The sequence below is a fragment of the Heterodontus francisci genome, chromosome 14 (assembly GCF_036365525.1).
Source record: "Heterodontus francisci isolate sHetFra1 chromosome 14, sHetFra1.hap1, whole genome shotgun sequence".
Classification (NCBI taxonomy): Eukaryota; Metazoa; Chordata; class Chondrichthyes; order Heterodontiformes; family Heterodontidae; genus Heterodontus; species Heterodontus francisci.
Window position 1 is genome coordinate 33,357,941 of NC_090384.1, and position 20,197 is coordinate 33,378,137.

At 42.0% G+C, this 20,197-nt stretch overlaps 1 protein-coding gene across 5 annotated transcripts in view; it reads right to left on the reverse strand.

The window, feature by feature from the left end:
• LOC137376960 (activating molecule in BECN1-regulated autophagy protein 1-like) overlaps window positions 1–20,197 on the reverse strand; it is a 577,540-nt gene that overhangs the window by 305,332 nt on the left and 252,011 nt on the right. For all 5 annotated transcript variants that reach the window (XM_068045969.1, XM_068045971.1, XM_068045970.1 and 2 more), the window contains 2 exons: window positions 12,876–12,956; window positions 9,135–9,235 (listed from right to left, as the gene is read on the reverse strand). In XM_068045969.1, the coding sequence (XP_067902070.1) occupies window positions 9,135–9,235; window positions 12,876–12,956 (182 nt within the window). The remainder of the gene's footprint in view (window positions 1–9,134; window positions 9,236–12,875; window positions 12,957–20,197) is intronic.

Sequence of the window (20,197 nt, forward strand, 5' to 3'; positions counted from 1 at the left end):
AAAAATATGGCAACTAAACAGCCCTGATCATAACCCAATGATATTTGTGGGTGGAGCCAGAGGACATTGGTAGGGTGTTGAACGAATACTTCACATCTGTCTTCACCCAAAAGAATGAGGATGTAGATATGGAACTTAGAGAGAGAGACTGTGAGGTTCTTGAGCAAATTGTCATAGGGAGTGACAAGGTATTGGAGGTTTTGGAAGGCTTAAAAGTGGACAAATCTCCAGGTCCGGATGATTTGTGTCCCAGGATGCTGTGGGAGGCGAGGGTGGAGATTGCAGGGGCTCTGACCCTAATTTTTAATTCCTTTCTGGCCACGGGGGAGGTGCCCCCGTGGCCAGAACAGCTAATGTGGTCCCACTATTTAAGTTACAGGTTGGTCAATTTAATTTTTGTAGAGATAAGCCAGGGAACTACAGACCAGTGAGACTCATGTCAGTGGTAAGGAAACTATTGGAGAAAATTCTGAAGGAGAGAATCTATCTCCACTTGGAGAGGCAAAATTTGATTAGGAATAGTCAGCATGGTTTTGTCAGAGGGAGGTCATGCCTAACAAATTTGATTGAATTTTTTGAGCATGTGACCAGGTGTGTAGATGAGGGTAGTGCAGTTGATGTAGTTTATATGGATTTCAGCAAAGCCTTTGACAAGGTCCCACATGGGAGACTTCTCAAGAAAGCAAATGCACATGGGATACAAGGTAACTTGATAAGGTGGATTCAAAATTGGCTTGTCTGTAGGAAACAGAGAGTGATGACAGACGGCTGTTTTAGTGACTGGAAGCCAGTGTCCAGTGGCGTACCACAGGGATCTGTGCTGGGTCCCCTATTGTTTGTCATTTATATAAATGACATAGATGACTATGTGGGGGGTAGGATCAGTAAGTTCGCGGATGACACAAAGATTGGCCGAGTGGTTAACAGTGAGGTGGAGTGTCTTAGGTTACAGGAAGATATAGACAGGATGGTCAAGCGGGCAGAAAAGTGGCAGATGGAATTTAACGCTGAAAAGTGTGAGGTGATACACTTTGGAAGGAGTAATATGACACGGAAGTATTCAAATGAATGGCCTGACACTGGGCAGTTCCGAGGAACAAAGGGACCTTGGCGTGTTTGTCCATAGATCTCTGAAGGCAGAAGGGCAGGTTAATAGGGTGGTGAAAAAGGCATATGGGACACTTGACTTTATCAATTGAGGAATAGATTACAAAAGCAGGGAGGTCATGTTGGAGTTGTACAGAACTTTGGTAAGGCCACAGCTCGAGTACTTTGTGCAATTCTGGTCGCCACATTATAGGAAGGATGTGATTGCATTGGATGGGGTGCAGAGGCGATTCACCAGGATGTTGCCTGGGATGGAACTTTTAAGCTATGAAGAGAGGTTGGATAGGCTTGGGTTGTTTTCGCTGGAGCAGAGAAGACTGAGGGGTGACCTGATCGAGGTGTACAAGTTTATGAGGGGCATGGACAGGGTGGATAGGGAGCAGCCGTTCCCCTTAGTTGAAGGGTCAGTTATGAGGGGTCACAAGTTTAAGGTGAGGGGCGGGAGGTTTAAGGGGGATTTGAGGAAGAACTTTTTTACCCAGAGGGTGGTGACGGTCTGGAATGCCCTGCCTGGGAGGGTGGTACAGGCAGGTTGCCTCACATCCTTTAAAAAGTACCTGGATGAGCACTTGGCATGTCATAACATTCAAGGCTATGGGCCAAGTGCTGGCAAATGGGATTAGGTTGACAGGTCAGGTGTTTTTAATGCATCGGTGCAGACTCGATGGGTCGAAGGGCCTCTTCTGCACTGTATTATTCTGTGATTCTGATTCGGTGATATGTGAAAACAAATATTTGCATAGGCTTTGCAACTTAAGCTGTAGGTATATACAATATTCCTTCAAAATCAAAGCGACATTTTGATTTTCAACATACCAACTAGGCCATCTCTTCACCAAAGATTATCTCAATCACTTCCTTTCTGCTTCCAACTCACCTCCAGCCTCCAGGTCACATATTCACTGTACCCACTCTGAACCTGGGTCAGAGACTGGATACCATCTAACTCCACAGTATCTCTTCCTCCAACCATCCCAGTTATGCAGACACTCTGCTCTTTCTTCTCCCTACTCAATTTAATCTAGCATTATTTTCTCCTTCCAATCCAGTTCAAGCTGGCAATTCCCTCCCCAGTTCATGCGAACAATCTTCTTTCGTCTCCTCATCCCAAAGTACTATTCCCTGCCACCACCCTCCCACAAACCCCATCCTCTCCCCCACCTGACAACTAGGCACCAATCCCAGTTTCTCCTCTCTAATTGCCACCCATTTCCCCCCATTTCTTCTGCTGCTCATTCTTTCTTTTCCTTCCCCCACCTCATTCCTATCCAATTTTTTCATTGCCTCAGCACTGCTCCCAGCCAAGTCTAGCTGCTGCAAACTGTAGTGGCAGGAACTTCTACATGAATCTACCCCTACAGTACCCAGCAATCAGAAGCATTTCCATGAACGGTAGGAACACAGTAAGAGGTGAGGTACACAGTCCATGCTAATATTTTGTTACCAATGACATGCACACCAGGCCCTATAAAACTGACAACTGGCATGTGCGTGGAAATCCTGATCCAGATACAATGCTCATTCAAGCAGGACACTTCTGGTCATTTATCAGAATCTTACATGCTAAAGGAAGTAACAGTATCTGAATTTTATCTTACAAACTTTCCTTTTATGGAATAAGGGAAGAAATTAATTGTTTCTCTCTTATTAAGCCACGCAAAGATTGTGCATACAAAACCACATATTGGAGTAGCTGGGCTTTAGGTACAACTACAGTAATAGACATTATGCACTGAGTTGCAATCATTAGTGTGTTCAAAATACAAATTTCCCTTGTAGTGAACTTAAACAGACGTCTACCATTCATTGGCTGACACCATCTGCCCACTCATCCACCAACACACTCACTTGGAAGATTTAAAGCACATAATTAGCAAGGAGGTTTTTGAATAAAAATTAAGTTGCACTTTCATCAGGACCATTTTACTGAATATGACAACAGGCTGATGCTTACAATTTAGAATCTGATCAATTATGCAGATTAGCATAATACCTGTTAGGACTCTTAACTGTCTCTTAGCCAAACCGCATTAATTTACTTAACAGCAACTGCACTAACTGAGAGTAAATTGGCTGGGGGTGCTAATTCTATCCATTCAGCCCACTCACTCCAATATGAAAGCCAGACAGTTGGAATGAATGTTTCGACACATTCCCTAACTGAAGTGGTCCTGCAGCTGTGTTGAAAAGAAACAAAAATGTGTGGTTCCTGGTTACAGCAAGACATAGCTTCCCTGAGAGAAAAAAATGAAGTATTTTGTCTATGATAAAAAATGATACTTATAGGAACATAGGAGTTGTGCTGAATATGGTATACATAGGTTTAAGGTTATTTTCACCTTTAGGAAATGGTTCAATCTAGCAGATATGTACATCAGGAGACAGCAGTTTAGAAAGGTTTTGTTATGAGAATGTTTGGTGTCAACAATGTTTTTGAATGGGAAAAAATCTCACAGGACAGCCAGAGTACTTTGGCCAAAGCATTTAATTAAGACATATGATTTAAGGTAGTTCTAATTGTGCTTAAAAGTTTTGTTTAATTCCTCATTTCCCATTTAGCTTTAAAGAAGGATGTCAGAGATATATCTGGGATCAAAATGAAAACAAAAAGTGCTGGAAATATTCAGGCCAGGCAGCATCTATGGAAAGGGAAGCACAGTTAACGTTTCAGGTTTATGATCTTTCATCAGAACTGGCAAAGGTTAGAAATTAATTAGGTTTTAAGCAAGTGAAGGTGGGGGAAGAGGGCGGGGGGTTGATGGGGGAGAGAACTAAAGAAATGTGTGAGGACAGGATAGATTAAATAACAAAGCTGTCATGGACAAACGCAAAGAGCGTGTTAATGCTTGTGGTGAAAGACAAAGCATTAGTCCAGAGAGTGTTAATATCACAATAATGAGTAGCTCTGTCTACATGAAAAACAGGCACATGGTTAAAAAATAAAACAAAATAAAAAAAAGGCCAGTCATGCTCTGAAATTATTGAACTCAATGTTCAGCCCACAAGGCTATAGAGTACCTAATTGAAAGATCAGGTGCTGCTCCTTGAGCTTGCTTTGATGTTCACTGGAACACGCCAAGGACAGAAATGTGGGCATGAGAGCAGGGGGATGGGGACAGGGGGGGCGGGGGTGGTGAAATGTTGAAATGGTAAGCGACAGGAAGCTCGGGGTCATGCTTTCAGACTGAGCGGAGGTGTTCCGCAAAGCGGTCGACCAATCTGCATTTGGTCTCCCTAATGTAGAGGCGACCACATTGTGAGCAGTGAATACAGTACACTAAATTCAAGGAAGTACAAGTAAATCACTGCTTCACCTGGAAGGAGTGTTTGGGGCCTTGGATGGGGATGAGATTGCATGGGAAGGTGCCGTGGGAAGGGGACAAGGTGTCAAGGAGTGATGAAGGATGGACCAGGGTGTCGCGGAGGGAACAATCCCTTCGGAATGCTGACAGGGGAGGGGAAGGGAAGATGTGTTTGGTGGTGGCATCACGCTGGAGTTGGCAGAAGGATGATCCTTTGGACGTGGAGGCTGTTGGGGTGGAAAATCAGGACGAGGGGAACCCTGTCGCAGTTCTGGTAGGGAGGGGAAAGGGCGAGGGCAGAAGTGTGGGAAACAGGTCGGACACGGTTGAGGGCCCTGTCAACCATTGTGGGGGGGAATCCTCGGTTGAGGGAAAAGGAAGACATGTCAGAAGCGCTGTTGTGGAAGATGCGTCGGAGGCGGGGAAACTGGGAGAAAGGGATGAGGAGTCCTTACAGGAAACAGGGTGTGAGGAATTGTAGTCAAGATAGCTGTGGGAGTTGGTGGGCTGACAATGAATATTAGTAGACAGCCATTCCCAGAGATGGAGACAGAGAAGTCAAGGAAGGGAAGGGAAGTGTTGGAAATAGACCATGTAAAGGTGAGAGAAGGGTGGAAATTGGAAGCAAAGTTGATGACAATTTCCAGTTCAGGGTGACAGCAGGAAGCGGCACCAATACAGTCATCAATGTACCGGAAAAAGAGGTGAGGGAGGGGGCCTGCGTAGGACTGGAACAAGGAATGTTTGACACATCCAACAAAAAGACAGGCATAACTAGGACCCATGCGGGTACCCATAGCAACAACTTTTATATGAAGGAAGTGTGAAGTTGACGAAGAAGTTGTTCAATGTAAGAACAAGTTCAGCCAGGCAGAGGAGGGTGGTGGTGGATGGGAACTGGTTGGGCCTGTGGTTAAGGAAGAAGCAGAGAGCCCTCAGACCATCTTGGTGGGGATATAGAGAGATTGGACGTCCATATTGAAGAGGAGGCGGTTAGGGCCAGGAAATTGGAAATTGTCAAAATGACGTAGGGCGTCCGAAGAGTCACGGATGTAAGTGGGAAGCGACTAGACCAGAGTAGAAAAGATGAGTCAAGATAGGAAGAAATAAGTTCAGTGGGGCAGTAACAAGCTGAAACAATGGATCTACCAGGATAGTTCTGTTTGTGGAAGGAGGTAGAAGCGAACTGTCCGGTGTTATGGGACTGTGAGGTTGGAAGCTATCGAGGGAAGATCTCCGGAGGAGATGAGACCAGTGACAGTCATGGAGACAGTGGCTTGATGTTTGGTGGTGGGGTCATGGTCCAGGGGAGGTAGGAAGAAGTGTCTGAGAGTTGGCGGTCAGCCTCTGCAAGGTAGAGGTCGATACGCCAGACAATAGCACCACCCTTTTCAGCAGGTTTGATCACAATGTTGGGATTAGACCTGAGAGAACGGATTGCGGCAAGTTCAGAGGGCGACAGGTTACAGTGAGCGAGGGGAGTGGAGAAAATGAGATGGCCGATGTCACGCCAACAGTTCTCAATGAAAAGATCAAGAGTGGGTAACAGGCCAGAGGGAGGGGTCCAGGTGGAGGGAGAATACAGGTGGTGGGTGAAAGGGTCTGCTGGTCGGGGGTGGGGTGGGGGGGTGGGGAAGACTCCTGGTCAAAGAAGTGAGCCCAGAGACGAAGATGACGGAAGAGGAGCTCAACGTTGTGCCGAGCACGAAATCCACTGAGGTGGGGGCATAAGGGGATAAAACTGCTTTTATTATATATCTGGGATCGTCGACCTCCGAAGCAGCAGTCATTCCCGTGCCGTCATAAATAGATGGCCAGAGATTCTGTGATCAGTCAGCTACATATTTTTGCATATTAGCCTGTGTTTCTGAAGCTCAGTTTTATATTGAGTGTTAAAAAAGGTAAAGCAGATTCATGGTTTTATTTATATCTGAGGAGGTTTAGCAAAGTGCACAATTGTTCTAGGTCTTGTGTTTGGTCTTACTAGCAGTTATCTGTTTACTGTTCAATAAATCTATTTGGTAGTTCATAAGCTCAGACACAATTAAACAGAATTTTTCTCTTCCACTTTTCCAAAGCCAAGAAATCCACATTGATTGAAATGTAATGAATCTTTGTTCAATCCCTGAGCTTATCACCTTTAGCTAGATATTAGGCAGGTAGAGACAAACTGTGATTGTACGGAACCACAAATTCATCTACAGGAACAGTCAATAACATTGAAAACAAGGTAAATATTGTGTAAACCAAAAATGTAACCTTTCTCCTTGGCCCGTATTTGGTTGAGTAAAAGGACCCATCGATACCAAACCTGGGCAGCTATCAGCAAACTGAGCCATCTCTCTCCCACCACATTCCCTGCATTCCCCCAAGCTAAAACAAAGGTCTTTATGAAGAAAAGACATTAGTTGATTTGCCATTTGAAAAGGATTATTCATCAATTTATTTTTCAGCCAAGTACAGATGGCTATACCTTTGATGGCGACACACTCGTTGATTTGTTTTCTTGATAGTTTGTTAATCTGCACTGGCTAACATGCTGAAAATTAATCAAACAGATGGCAAGAAAACCTCATTAGTTTTCTTTCATGCCAATAACATGTGAAACTTGATTTTCTGATCATCAAGTAGGTCAACTTTAAAGATCCAAAAACTCGCACCACAACCATTCGCATATCACAGTCAATCTTAATACAGTTAAGATCTTGTGTACACACAGATGTTTCCAGATGAGAAAATAAACTTGATTGTTTAAGAATGAGATCAATAGGCTGACTTCATTCTTCACAGCTGTCAGTCTAATTGAAAGGAAACTTCTCAATTTACGTAATGAATTTCACTTCCTCTGGAACAAATAGCCAATTTTAACTTGCTATTCAAGACAGTGTACAAAATATTGCATTGTTCAAGATATTGCCATTTAACAGGTGTTTCAAACTGAGGTTCCTAATTCCCAGATCATTACATTTCTGTCTCTGTGACATCATATTTTCAGCCCCCACACACCCCTTCCTTTCCTTGCTGACTTTTCACAGGTTAATTCTATTGCTGTAAACAAAAAAAATTCTGCAAAAAAAAGCACCATCTATAGCATGGTCTCATTTTGCAATCTAGCATGCTGGACATCAAAAAGGAGATGTTGTCTTTTCAATTCAGTCGAGATAAAAGACTGTTTTTAAAAACAGAGGAAGGAAAAAGATGTTATTGTTATATTACATTGCATTAAAAGGCAACTCTAAATCCTAAAGAAAACAACAAAAAGAATTTTTCAGACAGATATTTGGACATTTGAGTTGTCACTTCAGCATTAATAAAGTGACAGCAAGTAATCCCTTGGACATTAAGTGAAGCTTTGAAATTCATTTTACCAAAAACCCGTGACACCTGCATATTGTTGCTGTTTTCTGGGCTCTTTCCAGAAGTTGCTCATTAATAGAATAGCCAATGTGCATGTCTACAGAATAGATATTTTTCATCACAACAGTATTAAAGCAAATGATAGGTATAACTGGTATCAGAATGATCTGATTACATATTGGTGTATTTGCAGTGATGCTATTTTTCACTTTTTAGAACTACAATGTACCATTTTCAAAAAATAAACCATTCGCTTTTGTGGTATTTTTGCAATAATTATTGGTGGATTAGGTACAGTTAATTCCCACAATGTTTTTGTATAATTATTGGGTTAAATAACAACGATTTGTGGTTTGAAGCATTTCTGCAGAATTTACACATTTTTAATTGATGACAGCTATTTCAACAGCGGCAAACAAATTGCTAGAGTTACTGACTGAAAGCAACAAACCCACCTTTACTCACAAACACATATCTACACAGAGAACTTTTATTACTGTTAAATATCTGTATATTTGTTAAATCTTGTGAGAGATCAAATGGAAGCTTTAGAAAAAGACTGAGTAGAATGGCTAAACTGCTTCTGATCCAATATTAAACTGTTCATTGGCACTGTTACAGAGGACTCGCAGACCAGCTAGCTCTACAGCTAGTGCCATTCAAAAGGCTCGCTAACAGACTTGCTTCAGAGATGACACACCGTAATTCAGAACCCTCACTTGCAAAATTGACAATAACCATGAAGCACTGTCATTGAAGGGAGTTCACTAATGGACAGGTGGTACAGTAGAAAGTGTCAGGATGCACACAGGTGGCCACACATTATTGTAACTATTTTTAATTCAACATAGGATAAGTAACACTCCTATATAAACATTTACAGCATTAAAAGATCTTGAGGTTCATTGCTGCATTAAAATAAAGTGTATGGAATTGTATCTCCATTTGAATGAAATGAAAGAAGCGGCAAGAGTAAACTGGAGGGTGAATAAACCAACAGCACACTTGGTTGTGTGCTGATCATTGACTCAAGAGCAGCAATTGCAGTGGCTCAAAAACCACCATCTTTGTCAGGAAAGACCGAATACCATTAGAGGGTCGAGGCGCAGGAAACAATAGAAGGGAGAGAATTAGAATAGATCTGCCAAAAATAGGAGAAGTTGACCAATTAGTCACATCATATAATGAGAATACAATCCTTGCAATCTTAGACCCTTGGGTTACTGGCCACCCCCAAGTATTATACAACGTAAGGTGACATTTCTTTCTCTGGATTCTGGTCACCCTGGCAAACACAATGCACTTTGTGAGGAAATGTCTCTTGACCTGTTTGTTAATGAGATCCCAGCAGATACAGATAATGTTTACCTGCCAAGGCTCTATTGACAGAGGAATGAGTGGCTAATCCAGGCTGTCCTCGCTCATGGAAGATGCCTGCGTAAGGAAGGTACTCGGGCAGCAGAAATCGCCTGCAGAAAGTAAAGTATTCATTCAGATATAAAAGACCAATAACATTCTTACATAAACCATCAATTCTTTTCACAGTGAGCAGCAATTTAATGAAAACATACAGTGTGCAAGAACTGAATTTTACAATGCAACTTATTTGATAGATGTGCATCATTTACATCACCAGCTTGAACCAAAATTCAAACAGCTTCCAGTCTGGTTGGGGCAGGGGGAAGGCTTGGAAGCTGAATTTTGAAAATCTACTGTCAGGTATTCCATCAAGTCTCAGAACAAGAGGATGAAAGGCAAAAGGGCTGAAGCATTCATTTTGCTGACAGCTTATGAGTCCCCTTGAACAGTATCACATTTCAACACCAACTCTATAAATTTGTTTGATAGCTAAAACATTAATTTCTCTACAACTACTTCACAAGGCAGCAGTGCGGTGTTACGATCAGGTGAGGAGGGATCGAAAAGCTCCCCTCTTGTTCCTCTCCTTGTTTGACTGCAACTGAATTTACTTCTTTTAAACAGTGAATGCGCTTCCCAATTCAATGAGTGTTCAACCCTTTTTGTGCTATGATCATAAAGAGCCAATTGGACAGGTTTTCTTGATTTTAAACAAGAAAGAGGTTAGTTTATTGTATTTAAAATCAAAACCCGATCTATGTAAAAATAATAAACTGTGCTCCAACTTTCACACACACATAGGTTTCAGTGACGAATAGTTTGGTTGGATTAGAGTCCACAGAACAAATAAAGTAATATACAGTGTGTGGAATCTGGGAATTTAGTTGTCTTCCAGCTGAAATAGTGATCCTGAATTTTGTGGTTGGTAGAAGTGGCCACCTGATTCAGGGTTTTCTTGGAGACTGATGTAGATGGTTTTCTCCTCGGAGTCTCTGTCCGCAGCAAGATAGACTTGGATGTTTTGCAGTCCACAGCCAGGGTTCGAAACCTACAGTATTACCTGGAGAATGAGAGAGAGAGAGAGAAAGAGAGAGAGAGAAAGAGAGAGAGAGAAAGAGAGAGAGAAAGAAAGAGAGAGAGAGAAAGAGAGAGAAAGAGAGAGAGAGAAAGAGAGAGAGAGAAAAAGAGAGAGAGAAAAAGAGAGAGAGAAAAAGAGAGAGAGAAAAAGAGAGAGAGAAAAAGAGAGACACGACAGAGCAAGCGAGTGACTAATGGGGTCCTGCACTGGTTAGAACTCAAAGCTTGTCTGATGTATTCAGAAGAAACTCCAAGTTTTCACAGAGACTGGGGAGACTGTCACATGATTCTCCCAGTGTATGCTCTTTTGTGCTTCAATGAGATCTAAGTCTAAGAATTTCAATCTCTCTCAGATCTTGTTTCAATGATTATCCCCTTGAAGTTCATCTCCATTTTAATGTTCCAAGATGGCTTTGAATGTCTTGCTAATGAAGGTGATACCAGGTAGCATTCAAACTGCTTCAGCCATTGTTCTGGATGGTTGCTATTCAGACATGTGTCTCCACCTCGATATCTTGGAATGTGAGGCATTTCAATGCAAATTGCGGTGGCCATATTAGCTGCTGTCTTTTTAGAAGTTGAATTTAGGATTCCAGTTTTCTTTTTAAAAGTTTAATTTAGGTTCCAACTGATGAATTAAAAATCATCATTCAGCAATGCATGTTTTCATGACAGTAGAAAATAACGTTTTAAACTGCACTGTCATAACCCTTCATTTTACTTCAGCCTGCATGTTCTTCTTTGACTGTGGGATATTGCCTGAGCGCTGAAAAGCAAAGAAATTGTAGATGCAAACCTGAATCCTGCCATTCTCTCATATAGCGTGTCTGTATACCAACACTACATCACCATGCCTCATGTAAAGTAAGGATTTAAAAAGGGAACAAAATATGTGACTCAAGTGGATTTTTTTTTGTTCAATGCACTCTTCATCTGCTCCCCACCATCTCTCCCATGGCAAGTGATCTGTTAAATTGCATATTTAAGTGGTGTATTAATTTTAATGGATGGGGGGGGGGGGAAAGAAGAGAGAGGAGTCACATGCCATTTGTGTGGAGAGAGGAGAGAAAGTGGGGGGAAAAATTTTTGAAAATGTTTTTTCTTTAAAAAAAAAATCGAACCATAATATTGAACTTGGGAGTCATGCAGTGGGTTGTCATCCATGAGATAATTTGCTTGAACATGCACTCTCAATCATTCAAGTTGTCTGCCAATTGCACTTTTGCAACTCCATTAACTTACAATGAATGCTGTAAGTACATTTCAACAGGCATTGAACTTTAATAAATGGTTTACAGAATCACAGAATTGTTACAGTACAGTAGGCCATTTGGCCCATCGTGTTTGCACCGGCTCTCCAATTGAGCAATTCACCCAGTGCCACTCCCTCACCTTCTTCCTGTAACCGTGCACATTCTTCCTTTACAGATAACAGTCCAATTCCCTTTTGAATGTCTCAATTGAACCTGCCTGCACCGCACTCTCAGGCAGTGCATTCCAGAGCTTAACCACTTGCTGCATGAAAAAGCTTTTCCTTTTGTTGCCATTGCTTCTGTTGGAAATTACCTTAAATCTGTGCCCTCTCATTCTTGATCCCTTCATGAGTGTAATAAGTTTCTCTCTATCTACTCTGTCCAGACCCATGATTTTGAATACCTCTATCAAATCATCTCTCAGCCTTCTCTTCTCCAAGGAAAACAGTCCCAACTTCTCCAATCTATCTTCATAACTGAAGTTCCTCATCCCTGGAACCATTCTCATCAATTTTTTCTTAACTCTCTCCAATGCCTTCATATCTTTCCTAAAGTGCGGCGCCCAGAACTGGATGCAATACTCTAGCTGAGGCTGAATTAGCGTCTTATACATGTTCAACATAACCTCCTTGCTCTTGTACTCTATGCACCTATTAATAAAGCCTAGGATGCTGTATGCTTTATTAACCGCTCTCTCAACCTGTCCTGCTACCTTCAATGAATTATGCACATATACACGCAGATCCCTCTGCTCCTGCACCCCTTCAAAGTTGTACTCTTTATTTTATATCGTCTCTCCATGTTCATCCTACTAAAATTAATCACTTACATTTCTCTGCATTGAAGTTCATCTGCCACTTGTCTGCCCATTCCACCAAGTTGTCTATGTCCTTTTGAAGTTCTACACTATCCTCCTCACAGTTCACAATGCTTCCAAGTTTCGTATCAACCACAAATTTTGAAATTGTACACCAAGGTCTAGGTCATTAATATATATCAGGAAGAGCAAGGGTCCTAACACTGACCTCTGGGGAACTCACTACAAACATTCTCCCAGCCCAAAAAACATCTATTAATCACCACTCTCTGTTTCCTGTCACACAGCCAATTTTGTAACCATGTTGCTACCGCCCCTTTTACATCCATGAGCTATAACTTGGCTCACAAGTCTGTTGTGCAGCACTGTATCAAATGCCTTTTGGAAGTCCATGTACACATCAATAGAATTGCCCTCATCAACCCCCTCTGTTGCCTCTTCAAAAAACTCCAGCAACTTCATCAATCACAAATTTCCCTTAAAAATCCATGCTGGCTTTCCTTAATTAACCCACATTTGCTTATGTGCCTATTAATTTTGTCCAAAATTACTGTTTCTAGAAGTTTCCCCACCACCAAAGTTAAATTGACTGATCGGTCTTACCGGGGAACAAAACGTCCCAGTGATGGGGCAGTCATTCTTGCATTTCTTGGAGCTCGGTGGCGTGACCTCTCCCCTCCATCCCTTTAACAGACAGAAGGAAAGGAAGAAAACATTACATTTTTTGAATGCCAAATGAAATAGTTAATAATGGTATTCATTTAAACTCGTCAAAAGGCTTTTCTGGTGTTCGCTTTTTCCATTTAAGAAATGCAATGTTTCATGTACCATAAAGTAGATGTAGAGAAAAAAGAATCAGAACTTTAAAATGGGGGCAATGTGGCATTATAATCATAAAATTCGACAACCAGTTATTTGTTGTTTGGGAAGGGAGAAGAGCAATGTGTCATTTTTATTAGGAGACAGCAAGCTGACAGGGTACATTTCAATATAATTCACATCTTCACAATGCAGGTTTGCAAACGCACAAGAGGTTTGCTAAACAAATTCGCAGACACAAATCATAATTTGACTGAATTTTTGATCTTGGTGCAGAAATTCTCCAAAAATCTTGAGTAGGGTAGAATCTACTGCTGCTGTCTTTATAACTTAAGAATTTTCTGCTGCAACTTACTTCACATGCATATTCAAATTGATTCAGGCTCTGCAAAGGATATGGAATAGATGTAAATGTACTGTTGGGTTTAGGTGGTATTATAAAGAGTTATTTATTCTCTTCACTATATTATGCCACATGCCAAGACTTTTTTTTTTCCTTTTGAGCTATTAAAGGTGAACATTGGTCAGGAGATGGGCCAGGTGCTTGGGGTGGGGAGGCTGGCGGGGAGGGGGGGGGGGGGGGGGGGGGTTGGTGGTTTTGGAAGAAAGTGTGGAAGCATTACTTTAAGACTCTCCTACCAAACAGATGAACTGAGAGATGCAGTGTAAATGGAAACTGATGCTCACACAAACATGTATACATGGTGTTGTTCAGGATGAATTGGAGGTTTTATGAAAACCAGGCTGTTATATGTTATAACATAGTTCCATTGTATTTACAGCACAGTAACAGGCAACTCAGTCCAACAGATCTATGCCAGTGTTTATGCTCCACACCTTTCATCCTTCTTCATCTAACCCCATCAATATATCCTTCTATTCTTTTCACCCTCGTGTTTATCCACCTTCCCCTTAAATGCATTTATGCTATTCACCTCAACTACTCCCTGTGGTACTGAGTTCCACAATCTAACTACTCTCAGGGTTAAGAAGTTTATCCTGAATTCCCTATTAGGTTTATTAGTAACTATGTTACATTCATGGCTGCTAGTTGTGGTCTCCCTGCAAGTAGAAACAACTTCTCTATATCTACCCTATCAAACTCTTTCATAATCTTAAAGACCTCCTTTAGGTCACCCCTTAGTTTTCTCTCTTGTAGAGAAAAGAGCTCCAGCCTGCGCACTGATTTATCAGCATTAGGATTTGTTGTGGGTGCACAGGGAAGGTGGACAAGCATCTTCAAGTACTCAACTCTATAGCAGAAGTTTGAATGGCATCTGGGTCTGGGAGCAATGGGAACTTCAGCATGGCAAAGAAAGGTTCTGGGAACATTGATGTACTCCTGGGATAACTAGCCAAGGAGGCCCTGGATGTGTTCGCATTGAGGAAAAACAGAGTGCAGTTCTGGGATTAACAACAACTTGCATTAGTATAGTGCCTCTAACCTAGCAAAAAGTCCAAAAGTGCTTCACAGCAGCAATTATCAAACAAAATTTGACATTAAGCCACATAAGATGATATTAGGACAGGTGAACGAGCTATGTTTTAAGGATTGTCTTAAAGGAAGAAAGAGGGGGTGGGGTCTAGGCAGCTGAAGGCATGATCACCAATGGTGATGAAAACTGAGAATGCGCAAGAGGCCAGAATTGGAGGAGCGCAGCTATCTCGGAGAGTTGTACGGCTGAAGGAAGTTGGAGAGATAGGGAGAGGGAAGCCATAGAGGGATTTGAAAACAAGGTTGGGAATTTTAAAAGTGAGGCATTGCCAGACTGGGAGCCAATATAGATCAGAAAGCACAGGAGCGATGGTTAACAAGACTTGGTGCGAGTTAGGATACAAGCAGCAGAATTTTGAATGAGCTCAAATTCATGGAGGGTGCAAGGTGGGAAGCAGGCCAGGACAGCACTGGAATAGTCAAGCCGAGAGATTTAAAAAAAGGCATGGATATTTCAGCAAAAAAGCTGAGGCAGGGGTGAAGATGGGCAATGTCACAGAGGTGGAAGTGGCTGGTCTTGGTGAAGGAGAGGATATGAGGGAGCATGAGCAGCACACAGAGTGGGAGTGCTGATAATGCAGTCTAGGATTTGACAGCACCAAGAGGGGGCCTGCAATATGGGAATATGGGTAGGAAGCCCAATGGAGAGGTGTAGGGATATTCTCGGGTCCAGGCGTACTCAGGACGTTTGGGGCTTTTACCGAAATTTGGGGTAGCGGGAAAACCAGAGTGTACCAGTTTTGGAGGGCCGTTAGGATTTAGTATGTTGGATAGCAGCATCCAGCAGCCTTGTGGGAGTGCTCAGACAAATAAAACCTGAAACTCCCATTATCCCTTTTAGATGATCAAGCAGCAGCTCCCAACATATTCTAACCAAACCACCAATGTAATCATGGAACTCTGGAATCCAGGAGCATAAGAAGCAGTATATGAGACTGGGAACACTTGTAATGCAGCCTTGGGCTTGTGAGGAATAAGAGGGTGCTCACACCCTGGGAATTAGGGAGGACTTTCTATGGCGAGGCTACAAGAAAAAATCAATGCAGCGCGATGGGAAAAGTGTTTCAGTAAGTGATACTTAGAGGAAGTGTGTGATCATAAGAAATAGGAGCATGAGTAGGCCATTTGGCCCCTCGAGCCTGCTCCACCATTCAATATCATGGCTGATCTGACTGTGGGCTGAACTCCACTTTCCCACCTGCCCCCCATAACCCTTTACTCACTTGTCGATCAAATATCTGTCAAGCTCAGCTTTGAATCTTATCAATGGCCCAGCCTCCACTGCTGGAAAGGAATTCCATAGATTAACAACCCTCAGAGAAGAAATTCTTCCTCATCTCCATTTTAAATGGGAGACCCCTTATTTTGAAACCGTGCTCCCTAGTTCCAGATTCCCCCATGAGGGGAAACATCCTCTCAGCCTCTATCCTGTCAACCCCCTCAGAATCTTGTATTTTTCAATAAGATCACCTCTCATTCTTCTAAATGCCAATGAGTATAAGACCAACCTGCTCAACCTTTCCTCATAAGACAAGCTCTCCGTCCCAGCAATCAGCCTAGTGAACCTTCTCTGAACTGCTTTCAATGCAAGTATATTGCTCCCTGATTAAGGAGACCAAAACTGTACACAGTACACTAGGTGCGGTCTCAACAATGCCCTGTAAAGTTGTAGCAAGACTTGCCTACTGTTATACTCCAACCTCCGGACAATAAATGACATTCCATTTGCCTTCCTAATCACTTGCTGTATCTGCATGCTAACTTTTTGTAATTCCTGCATAAGGACATCCATATCCCTCTGCATTCTCTCTCCATTTAAATATGATTCTGCCTTTCTATTCTTCCCGCCAAGTGGACAACCTCACAATTTCCCACATCATGCTCCATCTGCCAAATTTTTGCCCATTCATGTAACCTACCTCTATCCCTTTGCAGACACTGTGTCCTCCTCACAACTTGCTTTCTGACCTATCTTTGTACCATCAGCAAATCTGGCTACAATTCCCTCAGTTCCCTCATCCAAGTCATTAATGTAGATTGTAAATAGTTGAGGCCCCAGCACTGATCCCTGTGGCACTCCACTAAATACACTTTGCCAACCTGAAAATGACCCAATTAACCCGAATCTCTGTTTCCTGTTAGTTAGCCAATCCTCTATCCATGCTCTTATCTCGAGTAGTAATCTTTTATGTGGCACCTTATCGAATGCCTTTTGGAAATCCAAATACACTACATCTACTGGTCCCCCTTTTTCCACTCTGCTTGCTACATCCTCAAAGAACTCTAATAAATTTGTCAAACACTATTTCCCTTTCATAAGACCATGCTGATTTTGCCTGATTGCATTATGATTTTCTAAATGTTTTCTACTAGCCTTAATAATGGATTCTAGCATTTTCCCAATGACAGATGGTAGGCCTTTGTTTCCTGTTTTTTGTCTCCCTCCTTTCTTGAATAGAGGTGTTACATTTGCTATTTTCCAATCTGCTGAGACCTTTCCAGAATCTAGGGAATTTTGGAAGATTGCAACCAATGCATCCACTAGCTCTGCAGTCAACTCTTTTAAGACCCTAGGATGCAGCTATAGCAATTTTTTTTAAAAAACTAGCACAAAGAATTCAGCATGGAACTAAAAATACCCACCAGTCACAGTAGCAGGTCTAAGAGTATGATCTAGGAAAATATTTACCTGCCTATTGTGAATCGTTCATTTTGCACCTCCTCAACCACCAACCTGCGATAGGGATTCTCAGCATTAAATGTACGTTATTACTCACGAGAGCAACCTGAAGTTACTCTAGTTCATTATCCCAATATCACACTCCAAAACATTTGTTGTGCTGTTACGATAAGTAATTGAAATGGGATTAAGCTCTATTTTATAGCCCCTAATTGGAATGTCAACCTGTCAAGCTGGTTTAATGCAACAGATGCTGGAAATATGAAATAAAAACAAAACAAGCGCTGAAGATACTCAGCAGGTCTGGCAGCATCTGCGGAGAGAGAAACAGAGTTAGTGGTTCAGGTCTGTGACCTTTCATCAGAACCAAAAGTATAACTTTGTCACATCTTGTTCTCAGTTCCAGGTGTTTTGCTCCAACAGAAAAATGTGCAGTTCCCTTCCGAGGTACATTGGATGGAAGTTCCTTCTATGCTGAGCTTTCAGACTGTAGTTTAACTGTCATCTCTGATAGAGGTAATAATGCTAAAACGACTTAATGAATAACATCGAAGATCAGTCTTCCTCTCATGAGCAAAGAAAAGCTAAACTCAAATTAAGCATATCTGGGATCCCATTATCTCTCAGTACACACTGACTCTCTACTTTGAACAGACAGTTCATCTAATTCCATAGCAAGATCCTTGCATTCTCAAAACAGTGAAGAATTTGAAACAGGTTTTCTGAGAATGGAAAAGGTACATAGCCTGCTCTCAGTTCATGTGGGTTCAGGTATCAACTACTCTAACATGCAAACTTTGACTTGTTCAGGAAAAAAGGCTTTTTTTCCCCTGAACTGGGTAAGTAATTCAAAATTCCCCACTTCTTCTTTGGCCTCCTTGTCTCGAGGGACAATGGGTAAGCTCCTGGAAGTGGTCAGTGGTTTGTGAAGCAGTGCCTGGAGTGGCTATAAAGGCCAATTCTAGAGTGACAGACTCTTCCGCAGGTGCTGCAGAAAAAATTGGTTGTCGGGGCTGTTACACAGTTGGCTCTCCCCTTGCGCTTCTGTCTTTTTTCCTGCGAACAGCTAAGTCTCTTCGACTCGCCACTCTTTAGCCCTGCCTTTATGGCTGTCCGCCAGCTCTGGCAATCACTGGCAACTGACTCCCACGACTTGTGATCAATGTCCACAGGACTTCATGTCGCGTTTGCAGACGTCTTTAAAGCGGAGACATGGACGGCCGGTGGGTCTGATACCAGTAACGAGCTCGCTGTACAATGTGTCCTTGGGGATCCTGCCATCTTCCATGCGGTTCACATGGCCAAGCCATCTCGAGCGCCGCTGGCTCAGTAGTGTGTATATGCTGGGGATGTTGGCTGCCTCGAGGACTTCTGCATTGGAAATACGGTCCTGCCACCTGATGCCAAGGATTCTCTGGAGGCAGCGAAGGTGGAATGAATTGAGACGTCGCTCTTGGCTGGCATACGTTGTCCAGGCCTCGCTGCCATAGAGCAAGGTACTGAGGACACAGGCTTGATACACTCGGACTTTTGTGTTCCGTGTCAGTGCGCCATTTTCCCACACTCTCTTGGCCAGTCTGGACATAGCAGCGGACGCTTTTCCCATGCGATTGTTGATTTCTGCATTGAGAGACAGGTTACTGGTGATAGTTGAGCCTAGGTAGGTGAACTCTTGAACCACTTCCAGAGAGTAATTCAAAATTCCCCACTATGTATTAAATATATACTGCAAATGTAAACAGACAAACCAGTGAAAGCTGAAATTGAGTACAGTAAAACAAAGATTTGAGTTGCTTACAACCATTTTAGTATTTATTGCATGTTCGCCTAAATGGTTATAAACTGAAGGTATTTTCATCAAAATACTTTGGAGTCAAACAGAAAATGTCAAACTCCCAACAGTAGATACTTGCTGATGCTAAAATAATTACTAACCATACATTAGATAAAATGATAAAAATTGGAAAAGCAGTTAAAAAGTAGATGTCAAACTTCTAGGTAAATTTTCCCATGCCTTTGGGAGACTGTAACTCAACTGCAGATAAATAAACAAAGCATTTTCAGGAATCCACATAGAGCAAAACGAGAGAATGAAAGTTGCCTGTGGAGTAAATGGGAAAGTAAGAAGTCTGACAGACACTGGGGTGAACTGAAATGGAGGGAATTACTAAAACAGAATAAATGGAAGTTGAAGAGTTGAGGAGACAGATAAACTTCAGGAGTCCTTGAAACTCTCACTTAAGTTTCTTTAATGACTGTAGACTGTAATATAGACATGAGCCCAATTCCTCCACTCACTGTTTAACTAGTTTTAAATCTAACAGCATATGGGTTCAAAAAAACCTTCTGAAACAAAAAATGCCCACAATCAACAGCAAAGCAGATTGATTTCTATTTTCTCTTATTTACTGTAATTTCTTGCTCTCTGCTGTCTATCCCCACATATCTGTGTTCTTTTTCTGCTTATTCTACTTTTACTCAACCATCTTAGAATCACAGAATCATTTGGACCAACTCTCAAAAAATCACCTCATTTTTCAATTTTCCCCACTTGATTTTTAAACTGTCAATTTCAATTTCTTCACTTTTCACACAACAGTAACAAGTTGGCTACCAAGTGTTAATGCTAAAAACACTGTTATGCTGCACACCCATCATGATATCATCTCCCACACTTATACCCTCAGTGTCTCCCCACATCACAATTTGCAATGTGGGAGATATTACAGATCATTTATTTTCAAACTCCCAAAATTGTCTTGAAGAAAACTGTATAATTAGCAGACAGACTAACACTGCACCAAATGCTATCTAGTTCCATCGGCTACTCTGAATTTCTGACTCGTGCTAAAATAAAACTACAAGCAGCTTAAATACAGTGTGTGCTACTTAAAAGCCATTAAACTACTTCTGCCCCATGTCTGACTTAAA